This window comes from Maylandia zebra, linkage group LG15 (assembly GCF_041146795.1).
Source record: "Maylandia zebra isolate NMK-2024a linkage group LG15, Mzebra_GT3a, whole genome shotgun sequence".
In the NCBI taxonomy this organism is placed as follows: Eukaryota; Metazoa; Chordata; class Actinopteri; order Cichliformes; family Cichlidae; genus Maylandia; species Maylandia zebra.
This window is the reverse complement of record NC_135181.1, coordinates 258470-278719: the sequence shown is the minus strand read 5'-3', so window position 1 is coordinate 278719 and position 20250 is coordinate 258470. Positions and strand designations below refer to the sequence as shown.

At 40.6% G+C, this 20250-nt stretch overlaps 1 protein-coding gene and 1 long non-coding RNA gene across 2 annotated transcripts; one reads left to right on the top strand and one right to left on the bottom strand.

Moving 5' to 3' along the window:
* Positions 1-428: 428 nt before the first annotated feature.
* Positions 429-10924, bottom strand: LOC143412749 (uncharacterized). The gene is made up of 3 exons (XR_013093293.1): positions 10642-10924; positions 753-857; positions 429-638 (listed from the first exon to the last, which is right to left on the bottom strand). It is a non-coding gene; the product is annotated as an uncharacterized LOC143412749 (long non-coding RNA).
* A 2047-nt stretch (positions 10925-12971) lies between these two features.
* On the top strand, positions 12972-19094 carry LOC106676402 (uncharacterized). The gene is made up of 7 exons (XM_076874531.1): positions 12972-13137; positions 13452-13524; positions 16347-17407; positions 17490-17645; positions 18088-18336; positions 18669-18761; positions 18984-19094. The coding sequence occupies exons 3-7, from the start codon at positions 16376-16378 to the stop codon at positions 19092-19094; spliced, it is 1641 nt and encodes a 546-aa protein (XP_076730646.1). The 5' UTR covers positions 12972-13137; positions 13452-13524; positions 16347-16375.
* Positions 19095-20250: the final 1156 nt, after the last annotated feature.

Genomic DNA, 20250 nt, shown 5'->3' with positions numbered 1-20250 from the left:
ACTTCCGCTCTCCTTTCTCTGCCTGGCTCCGTTTCTCCAACAGGTAGCAGCTGCCCCGCCCTCGCTCAGTCGCTTAGTGCCTGAGCTCGGATCATACCAATATTAGGGGGGATTTCCGCCACTGCTTATGAGTCGTCGATCTATTGTTGAAAGTTATCAAAAAGTAGATCAATTTTTCTTTTCACAAGAAGAAAAAACTCTATAGGATTATTAGTTCAGGATGAACATACAAACAAAAACAGATGGTTTGTTTGACTTGATATTATATTCTAAGAGCAAAACTAGAAAAGTGGACAAAGATTTAATTAGTCTTAATTGTATGAATTTAAATGTTAGAAAACACAGAAACAAATTAATATTTGCCCCTGAATGCAGCTTTAACATTTAATATACAAAAAAACTCCAAACAAGTTCACTTGTAGAATCGTCTTGATGATTTTCTGGATGACCTTCTGCTGACAACACCAAAGGAAGCAACTCTGGTGTTGAAGTGAGCTTCTTAGCCTCTTTTATGACATTTGCCCTGAAGAATGTATTCCATTTCTGAAGCAACCTGGAGGATGTGTCGTCATCGAACAGGAGAGTGAAGTCTTGCTTCACCTGTAACCCTTGTGGTGTCCTCGGATCACAAATGGTCCCTAGGTGAATGGCAAACAAGCATATGGGAATCCCGAGGACACAAAGAAAATTGTATTTGAAACAACTGCTAGCTCCAAATTCCCAACCATTTTAAAAAATAAATTCTAACTTACCAGTTCTTTTGTATCCAAGAATCTTGGAAAAGTGGATAGGATGCCAACGCTTCTGCTTGGGTCATTAACAAGCCTCTGATGGTGCTGAAAGGTCTTCTTCATCTTCTGGAAAATCACAGAGTTGTCTGTAGTATGGTTGAGCAAAGACATGGTCTCCTTGCAAGCATCCCCATCAAGCTGGTGTATAACATTCACAGTCCTTTGGAGATTTGGGCCACCAAAAGAACTGTCTGTCAACCTATTAGATGGTGTTGGAGATTCACAACGAATCTTTCTTTGGACAGTTTTCAGACGCCATGCTGCTCATAACAATATATCAGATAATTTTTTGTCCATTATTAAACAAATTTGTATTGTATAAATAAATATTGACTTTTACAAAAGTTTTTTAAAGTTAGACAATTAATATGCAATTATTTGGCACAAGTATAAAGAATACAACATACACTGAATACATACCCATGACTATCCCATGTGGAATTTGACTACATGTCAAATTTCACAAAGAATGATACAATAGAGGGGCACTAATGCCAGCCTGAGCAGTTTACTTGGGGTTTCTTTCATCACTAACAGCTTGAATGTGATCTGTAACACTGATATAGTTAGAGGCTATTAACAGTTTGCATTAACGCTTTGTTGCTAGCGACAAAAGCTAGCATATTTTCTTCATTTAAATTGTTTAAATGCACAAAATACATTTTATAGCACCAGTTTCTAACTATCTTACTAAGCTTGACTTAATTCTACATACCCTGTAGAACTGCATGCAAACTGGAATGATATGGGATAAGGGGGGTTGTACTGCACTGAGTGAAAAATCATTTAAGTGACAGGAAACAATTTGTGAAGCTGGGTGTCCATTCCTCATCATGATTGGACATTGCTTGTAGTGTTCCACGAGGCTCTGTACTGGGTCCAAAATTATTTATTATTTATATAAATGATATTTGTAAGGCATCTGATATATTAAAATTAGTATTATTTGCAGACGACACAAATATTTTTTGTTCTGGGGGAAATCTAAAGGAGCTGCTGGATACAATTACTTCAGAAATGTGCAGAATTAAAAAATGGTTTAACAGGAACAAACTATCGCTAAATCTAACTAAAGCTAAAATTGTCACGGTTCTGGGTCCGTTGGACCCAGTATTTTGAGTTCATTATGTTTTGGTACTTTTGCATCATGGATTTTCCTTTATGTTTCTCTGGTACTTGGTGTTTCAGTTATCTTGGTGTTTTTCTATATTATGATTTATGATCTGATACTGTTGTGATTATGATTATCATTTAGTAGCCTTTGGTCAGTGTCAAGTCTGTCTCTGTCTAGTCTGTGTCTTAGTAAGTGTGTTTTGTTTCCTGTTTTACTTTGAAGGTTCTTGTTCCTGTCTGATGTTAGTATGTGCAGCTTTGTTCCCCCTGTCTCGTTAGCCCTGATCTCTCCCAGCTGTGTCTCCCTCCTGTTGCCGATTCCCCCATTACTACCCTGTGTATATAAGCCCTGTGTGTTTTCCTGCCTGTTGCCGGTTCGTCTGTGTTACTCGGTGTCCTGCTCGGCTCTCTGCCTCTCATCCCTTTTTGTATCATCTCAGGTTTGTCATTTAGCTTTCCCAGTTCAGGTCTTTAGTTTTGTCTTCCCTCTTGCCTGTTTGCCTTCTCACTCCTGTATAAATAAACTCACCGGCATCTTATCCACTGCCTGCATCTTGGGTCCTCCTTCTAAATCCACACGGCTCGCCTCGGCAGCCGTGACAAAAATAGTCTTATTTGGGAAATCCCTTAGAAATGCAAAGTCCGAGCATGGCGCAGTTTAAACAGCAGTTTAAGGATATGCTACTGAATTGTGTTGACAAAGTACTTCTTTGAAAACAGGACAGCCATTCTGTGTCTTTTGTATCTGTTTTCAAAAACCTTGATCTTGACAGATTGACTGCAGGGAAAGTTGTATTCTGTTCTCAACTCCACAAACCTAGCCTCCCCTGTGGCTCATTAAAGCACACAAACACCAGCATTTCCTCTTTGCTGTTCCTGCTCCCACCTAGACTGCTGCTGCCCACTTACAGATGGGATACATGGAGGAATGCACAGGAACACCTCTACTCTGTTCTCACTGCTTCTGCAGTAAATAAGATTGCCCCCCAAGGAGGCCATCTTGGAGCTCTGACAGAAATATTCTGAACTTCCTGTGAACCCAGAAACAAGAACAAACTCCCTGGATGCTAAAAAGGTACATCTCCCTTTCTCAGTCTCTTTCTCTTAGTCTTACCACACACACACACACACACACAACCCCGTTCAGCTATCTTAGTGAGGACCTTCATTGACATATTGGTTTCCCTAGCCCAGTGGTTCCCAAACTTTTTTTGCTAGGCCCCCTTTTGTTTTACAAGAAAAATGTTCATGCCCCCCGCGCACACGCACACGCATAAACACACCCTCCAACCACACACACCCATAATTTGCTCCATTGCGGTTCATTTCACACCTCAAACATTTAGTAAACAATTAAGCAAATACAAGTAATCTGCAATAAATGACAGGTAGTAAGAATATAAACTACTAACTCTTTTACGCTACGTCCACACCTACACGAGTATTTTTGAAAAAGCAGCTGTTTCGTCCACGTAAACGGCGTTTCAAATCACCGAAAACTGAGATTTTTTTAAACTCCTTTTTTGCGTTTACGTGTGGACGAGGAATACAGAGTTCCTCACGCAACGTCAAAGTTATGTGCTTTTTTCACGTCACGCTGTGCGCCATGTTATTGCTTACATGAGATGAATTGCAGAATGGCAGATGGAGACAAAATACTGTTAATCTGACTATCTGCAGGTTTTACACGCTTACATATACACACACAGTTACTGTCCATCCATTTACAAAGGCAGAGGCATCACGGTGTGGTTATTTTACGTGTAGTTGTTTTTTCCTGTGTAATAATATTCAACATTGCTATCAATACATTTTTCAAAAAATGCCTCTCTGTGCAAAATGGGTTTAAAAACATAAACAGCTGTTTGTCCGTGATTTGAACCGAGGGAACAAATCGTGGCAGGATCAGCCTGATGTTATTTGTATCCTGCTGTAACTTTACTGTATAAAGAGCAAACATCTCCAAAATGTCAGGAGTAGTTAGTCATTACAACAAGTGTTTGTGAACTAAAAATCAAGAATGTGGGATCCTGTTTGTCCTTGAAGAGCCCAGCGCTGCTCCCGACGAAGGGAAAACCAATTCTGCAGGGAGACCTACCTCAGCACCTGTGCAGGTGAAGCCAAAGGGAAGATATGCTTCACCATATTTTCTAGTCTTTGGCTTAGAATGAAGTTGGTTTGGAAACATATTCAGTGATGCTTCATCTCCTGCTTTGCGTTTCTGTGGCCGCCCCGTGCAAGCAGTGTCCAAGCGTTGTTTTTTACCCCCCCCCCCCTTTCATACTGCGCCTCCCCTGCAATGGCTCTGCGCCCCCCCTAGGGGGCAGGCCCCACACTTTGGGAAGGTCTGCCCTAGCCCCTTACCCTAACCTAAACCCTGACACTAAAACCACATTTTGAGCCTCAAAAAGGCCTTCAAACTTGTGAGGACCAGCGTGTGTGTCCTCACAACGATTGTTGGTTCTCACAAGTATAGTAGAATGCAGATTTCGGTCCTCACAAAGATAGCTAGACAGGAACACACACGCACGCACACACACACACACACACTGTACTTTCCGTGTTCTACATGCAGTTGTGAAAACACAGACTGATCTGCTGGCTGCCTACACACCTTTTGTTCTGCAGACAGCAGCACAGTTTGTTTTTATTCTGCTTGCTGGAGCAACATAAGAACGAATGGAAGAAAGTGGAAATCTGCAAATCAAAAAGATTACAGACTCAGAGAATTTAAAAAAAGAAAGATCACCTCGTTTCTTTTCATTAAGACAAAGAGCAGCCAGTATCTTATTTTTGCAGGAGTGTCCTGCAGTCAGGGTCAGGTGATGTTGGTTTTGGGATAGTATAATGCTGAACTTGACTTGTGTGTTGATTCCAAATATAAAATATGATCCACGATGTGAAAAAACAGCTTTTTTTTTTAAAGCCTCACACTGATTCCAAGTGTGAAGTTAAACTGATTTCCATTGCTCTTTTGAAAATAAATATGCCCTTCCTATGTAGCCCAACTTGACCATATAGTTTTAGGTCCCATGCTAATATTTATACATATGTGCAACAACCTATGTAAGAAAACTCAGAGGGCAGGAGTGCAGCTGCACAGAGTTACTGCTGAGAATCTCCATTGTTCGCATTTCAGGACAGCAGGCTTCACTGGGAACCCTGTGTTTGGCTCTAGATGTGCCTGTTACTGCTCTGGAGGGATTTGCATTTGTGTGGGTGTGTGTATGTGGTGGAGTTGGTGGATAAGAAGGTCTTGAACTAATTCACGTTTTCCCATAAATGCAGTGCATCTAGAATTCATATCTATGGAGCAGGTTGTTTCACGAGGATTCCTACGGATCCTGTGCTCACCAAAGTTTTGTATGTATATATTACATATAAATATTACAGTTCAATGGGAAACATGCAGAGCCATTCACTCTTTTCAAAAACCTCAACTCCATAGAGACTGTGTCAGCTCCCAATGTCAGGGTCCCTGAGCAGTTTTGAGTTATATTATTACACTGTGCTGCTGTTCTGTGTCCACATTTCTGTATAGGCAGGTATGTGTGTGGGTGTGTGTATATATGTTTGGCTGTAAGATGGATGTCAAGCACCTGCAGGCCTGGTGGGTGTGGTCCTGCTAGGGGACTGGCCACACCCGAAGCTCCTGCCACACACCTGCTGCTGATCAGGGCTCGTCGGGGGAGCTACATAGGAGAGTCTTGGAGCTCCCACCGGCGTGGGATCATTTCGTGAGACTTCCCGTCAGTTCTCCAGCTGGTCTGTTTGTGTGAGCCTACCTGTGTAGTTGAGGGTACTAACGGCTGCCTCTGTTTTTCCCAGGAGGATTGCTGGAACTAGAGGGCAGGCACGTGCAGAGGGGGGGGGGGCTGGAGGGGCTTGAGCACCCGCCCCTTTTCTGATGGGTGCCCAAAATTTTATTTTTTTTATGTGTGTGGGCATGCGGAGTCCTGTCTGTGCCCCTCAACAATAATATTTAACTATTAATCACAGTTTTGCTAAATAAAAGGATCTCGCCTGCATCAGTCACATGATCACATTTAACCAATGATCGCCCTTGACGGCAGAACGCGCTGGTTACGAGCCGGGAACGAGCTCACAAAGAGCACGCGCATTTTTTGCAGTCCGGAGCTTTAGGAGAAACACAAATTAACTCAGAGACACAGACTGATGCGACAAAACCAGTAAGTAGGCGTACAGCGTACACTGTAGTGTGTAGCACCCAGGAGTATTAGCTTATTACGTACACGTTGTCTTGTGGCAACTGACGAACTGAAGCAAATGAGCGTGCTGTGTGTGCAACAGCGCGACAAACATTACCTGTCCTTTTATTAACTGCACAAGTAGTGCTGGTCACAGCTGCTGCCTACCTGTGTAAGGCTGTCATGGGTCTGTAGCTCTGTCACCGTTTTAGGGAACATATTTAGTTTTAAAGTAAGTTTCCGGGCTTTTCCTGCCTTTCTGGAGGGATTATATTTCACTAAAAAACGATCTAATATGCATGTCCACATAATTATGCATTATTATAATATTTTAAAAAACACGCTGTATTTTAAAGAACATACATTAAGAAGCAGATTATATTAGATTTATATTTTAAATAAGACAAAATTTGGATTTTACAGCAGTAATATTATTGTATCTCTACAGTTTAAAAATGTAATAAGCTTTGCCCCTGCACAGAGTGGATAATGAAACAAATGGAATAATCATAAATACATTATTTCATATTTATTACTTCCCCCTCCTCATTGCTTTATTATTGTAGCTCTAGTAATAAATAATAATGTAAGGATTCTGGATCAGCACCGTGATGCCCATAGTATATACAGTATTCTGAAGAAGGTCTAAAACGTCCCTGTGTGTGCGTGCATGTGTGTGTTTTATGTATATGGATTTTTTTTTTAAATTATTACTCATGATATAACATTATCCAGACATGGCTGGTAAGGACATGAGGAGGAAACAGCAGGAGCTGCGTGAGGCTACTAAAGGCAGGGCTATAACATTTTTCTGTCATCATTTTATTATAGATTAAGTGCAGGAGTTGTTAGGTGTGGATAATTAGATTATAGTTTATTGCAATAGCAAGTTGTGCCTTGTTCTCAGACAGACAGCAAGTGGAGAGTGATATATGAAATGATGGGATGGAAGGAAGAAGAGAAGCAAAGAGTGATTCACAGGCAAGACATCCAAGCGCTGTCACCAATCTTTGCATTTTGTTATTATCTCATGATACTTGTTTAATCAGCTACCATCTCTCTTATGGACTTTTTACTGTCTACAGTCTCAGATCAACACAGCCCTGCCCTCCAGCACTATCAGCAGCAACCCCTCAACAGCAACATTGTACCCATCAGGTAAAACATAGGCTACGTTTGCTTTGCCTTGTCGCCACCTCACAACAGTGATATAGTAATAATGGATTGGATTTATATAGCGCTTTTCAAGGCACCCAAAGCGCTTTACAATGCCACTATTCATTCACTCTCGCATTCATACACTGGTGGAGGCAAGCTACGGTTGTAGCCACAGCTGCCCTGGGGCAGACTGACAGAAGCGAGGCTGCCATTTCACGCCATCGGCCCCTCTGGCCAGCACCAGTAGGCAAGTAGGGTAAAGTGTCTTGCCCAAGGACACAACGACCAGGACAGAGAGCCCAGGGATCGAACCGGCGACCTTCCGGTTACAGATACGCTTCCCAACCCCCTGAGCCACGGTCGCCCGCGATTCCATATTAGATTCTTGATGAATGTGTGTTGTTGTTATTCAGCCTGGTTCAATGTGCCCCTTTTTAACTTTGAGCACCCGCCCCTTTAAATGTCTCTGCACGGCCCTGCTAGGTTGCAGCAGACACAGAGGGCACAAGGGAGCGGACACACGAGCACAAACACTGGGAGAAGACACGGAGTGGAAGTCGGGAGCACACGGGGATGTATTATTGTGTGTACAGTTTTCACTGTAAATAAAGAGCACTGTTTGCATTCAAAGGAGCTTGCAAAGAAAAGCGTCTGGACTTCTTTAAGTTGCTTGAAGACGTTTCACCTCTCATCCGAGAAGCTTCTTCAGTTCTAAGGTCAAATGGTGGAGAGTCCCAGATATAAACCTAGTGGGAGTAACCCCCCACAGAGGGACAAAAGGACCCCCTGATGATCCTCTAATCGCCTGAGCCAAGGTGGGAAACTGGGCGTGGGTCCCAATCAGCCAGAGTTTCGGGTGAGCACATTGTGAAACCTGGCCCCACCTTATCATGTGATTTCCTGAGGTCAGATGGCCCAGGATGTGAGTGGGCGTTAAGGCGTCTGGGAAGGATCTCAAAACTGAATTATAGATGGCAGAGAGTTGGTGTCGTAAACCCCCGCCTCTGTTCAAAGATGGTCGCTCACAGTGCACATAGATGCTTCTTTCACTCCTCTTTCAAACCATCTGTCCTCTCTGTCCAAAATGTGAACATTGGCATCCTCAAAAGAGTGACCTTTGACCTTTAGATGCAGATGGACTGCTGAGTCTTGTCCTGTGGAGGTGGCTCTTCTGTGTTGTGCCATGCGCTTGTGAAGTGGCTGTTTGGTCTCTCCAATGTAGAGGTCTGTGCATTCCTCGCTGCACTGTACAGCATACACCACATTGTTAAGTTTGTGTTTTGGCGTTTTGTCTTTTGGGTGAACCAGTTTTTGTCTGAGCGTGTTGCTGGGTCTGAAATGCACCGGGATGTTTGCATTGCAGAGTACTGCGACTGGATCCTCCTTCCCCCACATCCCCACGGTCTGCCAACACAGACCGTGACACCCAAACAGACAAAAAACAAACTAAAACCCAGCAACAAACAACTTAAACATAAAAAATAATAAAGAAAGAACAATACAGTATCCACATCTGAACCAAAGAGTAAAACAGTGAAATGTGGATCGTTAAACATTAGTTCTCTCTCTTCTTTTCTGTCCAAAATGAAACAGTTCAGGAGGGCGTCCGCGTGACCAGCGGCTGAGGTTACCGAGCAGGTCCGGTGGCCGACCACGTGTAAGGCAGTGGCGGCGAGTGAGCAGGTCCGGAGGTCGACCCCGCTAGCAACGAAGTCCCGTCAGTGGCCTGGAAGGTGGCCACTGACACCAAATCAGACGTGGACGAGGAGAGGAGTTGGTCTGGAGAAGACTGAACTGACTGGGCTACAGGTGACTGGGCTACTGTGGGTGAGGCTAATGGCTGAGCTGATGGTTGGGCTAGAGATGGTGACAGTGCTGCAGCCTGAGATAATAAACCGGGTGTTTGAGCTGGGAATAGGTCTGCTAATTTAACCAGGGATTGCGCTAGTGCCTGAAAAGCTGGGTTGGGAGAAGGATGAGGTGGATAAAGTGATAGACTTGTAGGTGGACAGGCTAGCTCTTCCGAACCTCCAGTGTGTGAGGAGAATGGCTGGAGAGCATCAGCTGAGCCTCTAAGGAGGTCAGGTGGGATCCTGGCCGCTCTCATCCTGGGCGCTGGGACGGGCACGGGAGGTGGCTGGACACCAGTCACCCCCACCCGAGGAACAGGGGTCCGTTCTTCGTACCTCGCTAAGTAAGTTAGCTGGGCAGAGACTACAAGCCCATTATCATCAATAGAGCTCCAGTGGAGAGGGTGCAGTCCTTCAAGTATCTTGGTGTCCACATCTCCTCAGACCTGACTAGAGATGGCACGATACCACTTTTTTATGTCCGATACCGATATCATAAATTTGGATATCTGCCGATACCGATATGAATCCGATATAGTGTTTTTTAATCAACAAAGCTGTTTTTTAAATATCTTGCTGCATTTTGTATAAGTTCATACTCAAGTTTAAAACAACAACTACACTAAAGCTATTCTGTTATACCTGTATGCAAAAAAAAAAATTTCATAGTTCAGCAATACTGATCAATCTAAAAAATTAAACCTACACCATCCTCCCTATTCTGGTATTTTAAAGAGTACTTAGCATAAATATTAAGCAACCTAACTAATAGGGTTCCAACTCCCAGCAACAACAAAAATAAATAAATAAAAAATAGGGAACCACCCCTCACGCTCCACCTCATGATGCTTAATCGACGTAATCAACCTTAATTTGATGCAGTGTGAAAAAAATGCACAGAAATCAATTATTTTTCAAGAAATATTAAATAGATTCAACATCTTTCTTCAACAAAATTGCAGACTGCACAGATGGTACCTTCCCAAAGGAAAAAGTACTATAGCTTACTAGGGTATATACAGTATATATATATTAGACTTAATAGTCACTATATACAGTAATGGACTTCTATTCATTTTGCATCAAAATAAAACTTTGGGTGTCAGATAATTATTTATTAAAAGCTCGACATTTTAAATGAGAATAAGAAAGAAAAGTATGTCTTTGTGCCCCCTTTTCCCTGTTAATGCCCTATCGGCCCCCCTGGCTAAACTTTGCTAGATCCGCCCCTGCACAGTTACCAGCGTCAGCTACGTAGAAAAAGATCCTGGAGTAGAAAGTAATATTAAATAAATTCTAACAACAGCTGATCAAGCTTAAACGTTCTGCTGTTGTTCAGCCGCTGGTTTCCTCTTTCTGGTGCAAAGTGGGCCAAAAGCAAACTAGAGACACGGACTCGTGACAGAAAAGCCGATCAGCTGATCCTTAAGCAGTTTCATGATTGAAGTAGCAGCAAGAAGAGGCAGTCGCTTGTTAAGCTTAATGCAGGAATGCTTTACAAACATTCAGAGATGGACTTACACACTTGCTTTACTTCTCTCGGGATAACTTTGTCGGAGATGAAATGCCGGGTTGCTAGCGAAGCTCCAAATGCTATCCAGACCACCGACCGGTCCTGCATGCCACAGCCGCTCTATCACGTGATGCATACTGCTCCGACGTGCTAACGTTCTGAGGTGAGTTACGGCGTGTCGCAAGTTTTGTGAGCTGCTTTCGTGATATTTAATGGATCGGATTACATTTTTTATTTTTCTCCGATATCCGATCCAGTAATTTAGGTCAGTATCGGACCGATACCGATAGGTAATATCGGATCGGTCCATCTCTAGTATATACTATTGATTGATTGATTGATTGAATCTTTATTTTGAACATGTTGAAAAAGTATAAAAAAAAATAGAATTAAAAGAGACAAATGAACAAAGCAAACAAAAGGAAAATGAGCAACCACAACTCCAAATAACGTCCATGTTCAAAAAGGAGCAGGAAGAAGCATAAGCTTATTTAATCCCACCCCTTTTCCACTATCTAGTATCAATAGACTACAGAAATACCTCCTTGCAATTACATTATATGTTATGTGTAATTTTTTTATTTTTTATTTTTATTTTTATTTTTTAAATATATACACATATATGTTTCTATCTATCCATACATACGTATATACACACATACGCACATATACACATTTTCAATAACCCCATTAACACCTCAAGGATACACAGCCTACAATTATATATATATATCCATACCAACAAACCTGTGCATGCACACACACATGAAAATATTAGACAAGAACACCCTATCAAATCTCTACCTTTTCCCTGTACCCTGTAAAAACCATATCCTTAAACCGCTTTTTAAACTGCGCCATGCTTGGACATTGCTTCATATCTTTACTTAGTCTGTTCCACAGCTTCACTCCACACACAGAGATGCAAAAACTTTTTAATGTTGTACGGATACGAGGATGTTTTAAATTTAATTCCCCCCTCAAATTGTATCCCCGTTCCCTTTTAGAAAACATTTTTAGAATATTGTCAGGAAGCAGGTTATTTATTGCTTTATATATAATTTGTGCTGTGAGAAAATGAACCAGATCTGTGAATTTTAGAATTTTTGATTTTAAGAATAGTGGATTTGTATGATCTCTGTAACCAGTTTTATGGATTATCCTTATGGCCCTTTTTTGTAATATAAAGATTGATGATAGCGAACATTTGTAAGTATTGCCCCAAACCTCTGCACAGTAATTCAAATACGGTGCAATCAGGGAACAATAGAGAATGTGGAGTGATTTGTGGTCCAGAATGTGTTTTACTTTACTCAAGATTGAGACACTTCTTGAAATTTTGTTATGTATATGATTTATATGAGACTTCCAGTTTAATTTATCATCTATAATCACACCAAGAAACTTATGTTCAAGTACTCTTTCAATTTCCACACCATCTACATGAATCTGCACTTGTGCATTTCTAAGGGAATTCCCAAATAAGATAATTTTAGTTTTACTTAGATTTAGCGATAGTTTGTTCCTGTTAAACCATTTTTTAATTTTGCACATTTCTGAAGTAATTGTATCCAGCAGCTCCTTTAGATTCCCCCCAGAACAAAAAATATTTGTGTCATCTGCAAATAATACTAATTTTAATATATCAGATGCCTTACAAATATCATTTATATAAATAATAAATAATTTTGGACCCAGTACAGAGCCTTGTGGAACACCACAAGCAATGTCCAAGCATGATGAGGAATGGACACCCAGCTTCACAAATTGTTTCCGGTCACTTAAATAATTTTTCACCCATTGCAGTACAACCCCCCTACACTCAAAAAAATGAACTCAGCCTATCTCTGCTTTTACTAAAGTAGATTTTGTTGTTTGTTCTTAATAAACTCGATTTTGCAAAAATCCTTAAAGTGTTTGCGCAAATTTAATGAAATGTTGTTACTTTTTGTTGTTACACAAAGTCATTGAACTGTGTCAACGTAACATTGTTGAGTAAATTCACAGGTTTGTCCCTCTGCACATACTGCTGCGTGCAGAGCCCGCCTAAATAAGGGCCAATGCGCATGCGCACCACCCTCTTTCTCAAGCTTGCTATTTCTTCGCCATGTGGACTGGTTCAGCCGCATTTTTGTCCAAAAATCAGGTAAGAAGTCATTTTTCTTGTAAAGCCCGTCTACATATATATGTTCACACGTCAGTTAATGTCGCAAGTGCTACTAAGAAAAGAGTACAGGCAGGGTTTTGCCCGGTAAAGGTTTGCTAACGTGGACTTGCTGCACGTGAGTTTCCAAATGATTTTGGAGGGGACTCCATTGCAATAGCAAAGCTCTGTTTTCAGCCCAAATGTCGTGTAGCGCTAGCGTCGGTATGCGTCGGTACGCGTCGGTACAGGCAGCGCATTCGGTCCGGCACGCACTTTCGCGCCAAGTTTATACTCGGACGCCTGACTGCGTTGCACTTTAGCCAACAACAGTGGAGAAGCGCTCCTCGCTAGCAGACAGGTTAGGGTGTATTTTCTGTCTAATATTTCAGCTTACGTTTTGATGTAGCTTGCAGAAAGCATTTAGTAAGCTGGTGTAAGATGAACTGCATTAATGTTGTACAATGTCCATGGGATTTCTCACTCGACTTTTAATGTCAGATTACACACACATTTACACAATATGCAGTGGTGATGATGTAGATCAATAAATTCATTGTTGTAGCATACAATATTAAAAATAAAACTGATTAATATGAAACATTAACAATGTGCAAATTATTTAGTTTTTTCAGGGACAGTGTAATGAAAATGTCTTTTGTGCTTCTCCCCCAGATACGTTGATGTGGCAGTGCAAATTGTGCAAAAAAGTGGTGTCATCACGAGCTCTGTTATTAAAACACTACAGGTTAGTTCATAGTAGACAGCAGTATCCATGTGCCTATTCTGATTGTGTCTGTGTTTTCAAAACATGGAATGCTCTACATAGCCACTTAAGCAGATCACATACCCAAAGAACTCTAGACAAGTCTGTGAGTTTGGCAACATTTAACTGCCATTTGTGTTCCTGCTGCAACATAGCTTCGGAGCAGGAGTATTTTTCTCACATTAACAACCATCTAAAATGTAACGAGACTGTGCATTGCATGTTTGAGGGTTGTTCTTTCAAAACAAATATCTATGGTACATTCAAGTCTCATCGAAATAGGAAACACAATCCTTATACCTTAAAAGACTTTAAAATCGGTATTGCTAACACTATTGTAGGCCAAACATCAGCTGATGACAGTACAGACACTATTGTAGAAGAGGACATAAGTGCAAATATTGATCACGATACAACTACAAGTGAGACTGAAGATTTGGCAAATGTAATAGAACTTAATTTTGCATCTCTTTTACTTAAGTTGGAAAACTATTTTCATGTTCCCAGCATAGCAATTGACGAGTTGCTTTCAGAATTGCACTACCTGATAAGCTGTGCATCAGTGCCTTTGACAAATCAAGTAATTGTAGACATACTCAAGAATCATAACCTTTGTCTAGACCAGCCTGTTATTGAAGAACTGACAAAGGCAGTTTCTTTTAACCCTTTGTTAAAAGCCATAGAAAAGGACGGCACACTTGCCACTGCCTTCAAACGCAGACAGTATTACAGAAAACATTTTGAAGTAATTGATCCAATTGAATACATTCTCGACTCCCAAAGCAAGAGGACCTTTCAGTATATTCCTATTCTAAAATCATTACAGCAGATATTTAAACAAGAAAACATACTGAACAAATTTGTCACTAGCCACAATCAGAATCCTTTTGTAAATAAGGAAAAGTATACATCATATAAAGATGGTCTACATTTTCAAAATAATGAGTTTTTCTCAGGCGGTGAACTAAGAATCTCTGTTTGTCTTTATGTTGATGATTTCGAAATTTGCAATCCATTGGGGACATCACGGAAAAAGCATAAACTTTGCTCAGTTTACTGGATTTTAGGTAACTTGCCACCAGGTAGTCATTCATCCCTCTCTTCTATTTATTTGGCTCTCTTGTGCAAAAGTGAGGACCTTAGGACCTTTGGCTATTCAAAAATATTTGAGCCACTTTTGCAAGACCTTGTCATTTTAGAGCAGCAGGGAGTGTTCATTGACAATTTAGGGGTCAACTTTAAAGGCACTGTCCAATATGTAGTGGCAGACAGCCTCGGAGCTCATGGATTGGCCGGTTTTGTGGAAAGTTTTTCTGGAGATTACTTTTGCAGGTTTTGTACTGCTACACGCTCAGAAATTGAATCAAAAGCTACAAATAGTGACTTTTCTCTGAGAACTGAGGAGCTCCATCGTGTACACATAGCAACTGCACGTGAGACAGGGGTAGCTTGTTGTGGTGTGAAAAGCTCGTGTGTCTTAGCAGACAGTCTGTCTTTCTTCAAGGTCACTACAGGATTCCCCCCTGATCTTGCACATGACCTTTTTGAAGGTATTGTGCCTTTTGAGATAGCTGAGTGCCTTCGAATACTAATAGGCAAGAAGTACATCACTTTTGAAAATCTAAATAGACTTGTTCAGTCATTTCCCTACAAAGGAGGGGATCAGACTAATCGCCCTCAGAAATTGCCTCACAATTTTCTTAGTAAAAAAACTGTTGGTGGCAATGCACATGAAAATTGGTGTTTACTAAGACTTCTGCCACTTATTATTGGACAACACATACCTGAAAACGAACCAGCTTGGGAACTTCTACTAGATTTGAAGGATATTGTTGAGCTTGTTGTGTGTCCTGTTCATAACAGTGACTCAGTTGCATACCTGGAGAGTAAGATTTTAGACCACCATCAAAGGTACAAAGAAGTATGCCCAGATAGAAGACCATTGCCAAAACATCACTTTCTGGCTCATTATCCCTCAATAATTCGCCATTTTGGTCCACTTGCCTTATTATGGACAATCAGATTCGAGGCAAAGCACACATTTTTTAAAAAAGTTGCTAGACACACAAACTGCTTCAAAAACATAACCCTGTCTTTGTCAACCAAACACCAGCTCATGATTGGCCATTACATGCATTCATCAGGCTGTAGCAAAGCCACTTTTGAGGTTTCACGAGTCTCGGCAGTCCCAGTAGAACTTCTCAAACGTGAAATTGCACATTGTCTTGCTGAAAAGTACCCTGACACAGCTGTAGTTAGCCTTGCCCAGAGTGTGTCTGTTGCAGGCATCTACTACAGGAAGGGCATGTTAATAGTACATGGATCACTGGGGGGTCTGCCAGAGTTTGCTGAAATCCTGCAGATGTGTATTTTGGCAGATTCGTTGGTGTTTATAGTAAAAAAACTGAGCTCGTGGTACACTGAACACTATGGATCCTTCAAAATTGACCCATCTCCAAAGGAAATTTCTCTTGTTGCACATGAGGATCTGGTGGATTGTTATCCACTTTGTGACTACCAAGTCGGAGCTTCTCGCATGGTTACATTAAAGAGATACATACACTGTTCAGGTAATTTTAATGTCCATGTTGCCGATTTAATTTTTGTGCTGTATAGCAGTTCTTCTCAAAGTTTGGTTCTTAAAAATAGTTGGACCAGAACTTAAATCTACTCGGATATGTTTCAAGCCTTGTAAAAATACTAGAAAAAAAATTGTGCTGCAAAATTCTGAATACCACTAAAAAAATGTAACATGTACTGAAGTTTGGGAACCACCTGCTCATGTTCTTGCACTTATTTTTTAGAGTAACAGTTGGAGATTGGGACATCAGAAATGACAGCCCCAACAAAGCTTCTGATAATCCTGGGGGAGAACAACGCACTCAAGTTAACCCTTCCTTTGGGGATACCAAAGAATGTTAACGAGCTCAAAGCGGAGATTGAAAATCAGTGCGGAGTTTCTGAACAGTTCAGATTGCAGTACATGGACACAGATTTTAATCAGTTCCTTAACATGACATCCACATTTGATCTAAAAGACATGGACAAAATAAAAGTGATTAAAACAGGTGTTCCAGAAACATCCACTGGTAGTAATGAAAGCAGTGTGTCCTCATTTAACTTGGGTAGCCCCTGCTCTGGCCACAACCCTGATTATGACACAGATATACTGTCATCGCCAGAATCCAGGTCATCAAGCTCCTCGAGCTCAGCAAACTCCACGCTGCGATCAGAAGCCTGGCCACTGGACTTTCGCATACCTGAGTTTAGCTTCGATGTAGAGCTGCAATTGACAAAAGGCAACCAGGAATTCCAAGCCAATGGAACACTTTTAACCCTAAAACCAAAGCTCAAGTCTGACATTTTAGAGAGCTTGTCTTCAGAAATTATGAAGTACAAAGCTTACCCTTCAGACAGCAATCTTAGTGATGTTTGCCAAGCTTTGGTTGTAAAGCATCCATGCTTGAAAGAGAAGGGTTCAGAAACTGGATTTTCTGCATGGAAGATCAGTTTGAAGTATAAAATGTCAAACTATCGTGGAAAACTGAAGAACTTAGGGTGTAGTGAGTTGGTCATCAATTCTCTCAAAAGAAGAGGGAACAGTAATGTGCATCCCAACCAAGTCAAGAAACCCAGGAGAGCAGAGGTGAATTTCTGCCCTGATTATCCAGCTGGAGAAACCCGAGAGAGTCAGGAAGAAGAAAGGTTGGTGCTGCTTTCAGAGTTCAAGAAGAAGAACAACAATGAAACCATCAAAGCAAAAATGGCCCAAACCTTTCCTCACCGGAGGCAAGAAATTCTTCAGGACACGCCCTTCGTAGCTGACTTTAAAAGCCGATGGCCAGCTCTTTTTTCTCCACGTGAGGTAACTGAATCAGTTGATCTGCAAATGCACTCCACATGCAATATTTTAAACCCATCACGCTAAACATTTGTTTATTTTACAGATAAATGCTGAATTCCAGCGCATCACTACGATCCCGCTAACATCCACATTTATGGCACAGCTGGACAACAACACAACCAAACTGACCAAAGTCTTCAGAAACAAGGGAGGAACATCTGGACGCAAGATCACAGAAATCATGGCTGCAATTGATGAGGTTTGGAATTAATTTTTTTCAATGCTTCATTCCCTCTTTTAATACATATGATTTTGTTGTCTCCTTCTATTGTAAGGTAAAGTTTAATGTTGGTATTATGGGATTGTTTATTCTTTGTCCTTTTCATGATAGTGTTGTCACAGTAATAAAGTTTTAAGTTGATTTGGATACTTTATAAAAAAAAATTGCCAGAATTAAAAGCTGTTTTTACAGGACAGTAGCGTTTCCAAAACGGGATTTGCCGCGGCTCCCTGGGGAGAATTTTGGCATTTACAGTAGAAAAGCTGAAGCTAGAATAAACTGCCATCAGGCACCTTTCAAACCAAGACGGGATAAAGGGAGGTCTCTGAGCTTAGTACTACAACTGTTTTTTCATTTGTCCTTGCAAAACCTCCTGTTCAAGTCCTCCAAACACACCCACGTCACCCCGCTTCTCTTCCAGCGTCACTGGCTGCTGGTCAACTTCAAGGTTCATTTCAAGATCCTGGTTCTGGTCCTTAGGGCCTTACATGGACAAGCACCATCATACAATGGAGATCTTCTCAGTCCCAACACCCCCAGCAGGTCCCTGAGGTCCAGTGATCAAAGCCTGGTAGTGCACAACAGTCTAAAGACCAAAAGTGACAGATCATTGCTGCTGTGGCCCCCAAACTCTGGAACTCTCCTCCTAAGCCTTAGATCAGTGGACTCAGTGGTTTACTTTAAAAAAAAAATCCTCTGTTCAGGCTGGCTTTGGTGTGACCTCTTGTTCATCCTCTTCCTCACTGGATTCTTCATGGTGCTGTTTTTGGTCGGGTTTCTGTTTTTTTTGGGATCCTGTGGTTACCTTTTTTTGCTCGTCACATTTTTTCAAATGATAATGTTCCTTCTTTCCTTAATTTTTTTTATTTTAAATTTTGTTGTTCTTCTGTAGTGTGTCATGGACTTTTTTTTCTCAAAGCATTATATACATTTATTTTGCTGAAGTTAACTGAAAATGTCTTTAAAGTTTAGCTAAGTAAAATTTGCTTTTATGTTTTACAGAACGACACAGTTGCAATGAGAAGAGTGTGTACGCTGAAAGGACTTGCAGTCTACCTCAATGAAGATCCGAACAGCTTGATCAAAGAATATCAGGCAAGTAATCAAATAGAAACAATTTCCAGTAATAAAAATTTAACTGACGGTAATTTTTCCTCACACACATTCATTAGATTATAACAAAAAGTTAAAATTAGAACATTATTGGAGATATAAAAGCACAAGCTTATGCGGGAGTGACCCTTGCCATTACAGTTGGGGTGTAATGTGGGCTGAGTGTACTGTCTTTCTGCTTTGTTGTTCTGCCGTGTAATCTAGATGATGGACCAACACCTCTCATCTCGCTCTGAGCTGTCTACTGTTTTGCAGCTTAAAGGGATATTCCACCCCAAAGTGAAAATTGGTCTATTACCATATTACCCAGAGTAAGATAAGTGAGAAAAAATAATTTTGTAACCAGTGCAATAATTCTCCTGATCCGGCAGCAGTCTATTTGCTTTTGCCTAGCATTTAAAAAATGGAGTGAATGGGAACTATAAGCATTTTGGTTGCAAATGACTCTTTAATGGTACGAATTATTCCTGGTGAGCTCAATAATCATGTCGACTTTAAATGAAAAGTAATAAGTAACTTGAAGGATTTGGAGGAGTAGATTTAGACTTGGGAATACATTATGGCTCTACAGTCTTTTCGGTCTGTCAACAAGTATTTAATATGCACTGAATGTGCTTAGTAAAGACAGGACTTTGTTGGATCATTTTTTTTAATCATTTTAGTTTGACGACAAGTTGGTTAGCACTTTATACTGATCTACATTTTCTGCACAAAATATTCACTTGGAATTTGTTGCATTGATTGCACTTTGTGTTAAGCTGTTGTGCTTGGAAAAAAGTATTTTATATGCACTGAATGTGCTTATTAAAGGCAGGATTGTGTTTGATAATTTGGGTGCTGTCTTCATTTCTTCCTAAAAGATCTCCCTAAGATTTACTTAAAAATGTTATGTCAAGTGGTTCCACATAACTGCTTTAAGTAACTTTTAAGAAACTTTGCTATTTTGTATGGAAGTAACCAGTGTAAATGATTTATTTGTAATTGTATTAAATAGAAATTACTTAACAATTTTATATAATTCAAAAGTAATAAAGTTATGTAGCAGCTACATAACAGTTTTACAAAGATACTACCTAACCAGGTTATGTCCTTCTAAAGCAGAAAAGTTATGTACCAGCTAAGTAACAGTATTACAAAGATATTGCCTAAACAAGTTATGTAGGCTTAAAGCAACAAAGATAAGTATCAGCTAAGCATTGCAATTAAGTTACATTTAGCCAATACACTTACGTAAATCTAACTTAACAGTATTGAGTTCAAACTAAGTAACAACATTTCTTAAAAGTTACTTAAAGCAGTTGTGTGGAACCACTTGACATAACTTTTTTAAGTAAATCTAATGTTTTATTTTTTTGAGTGTAATCCCATACCGTTCCAGTTTATTAATTAATATGTCATGATTGATTGTGTCGAATGCTTTCTTGAGATCCAGAAATACTCCAGCTGCATACTGTTTCTGATCTATAGCATT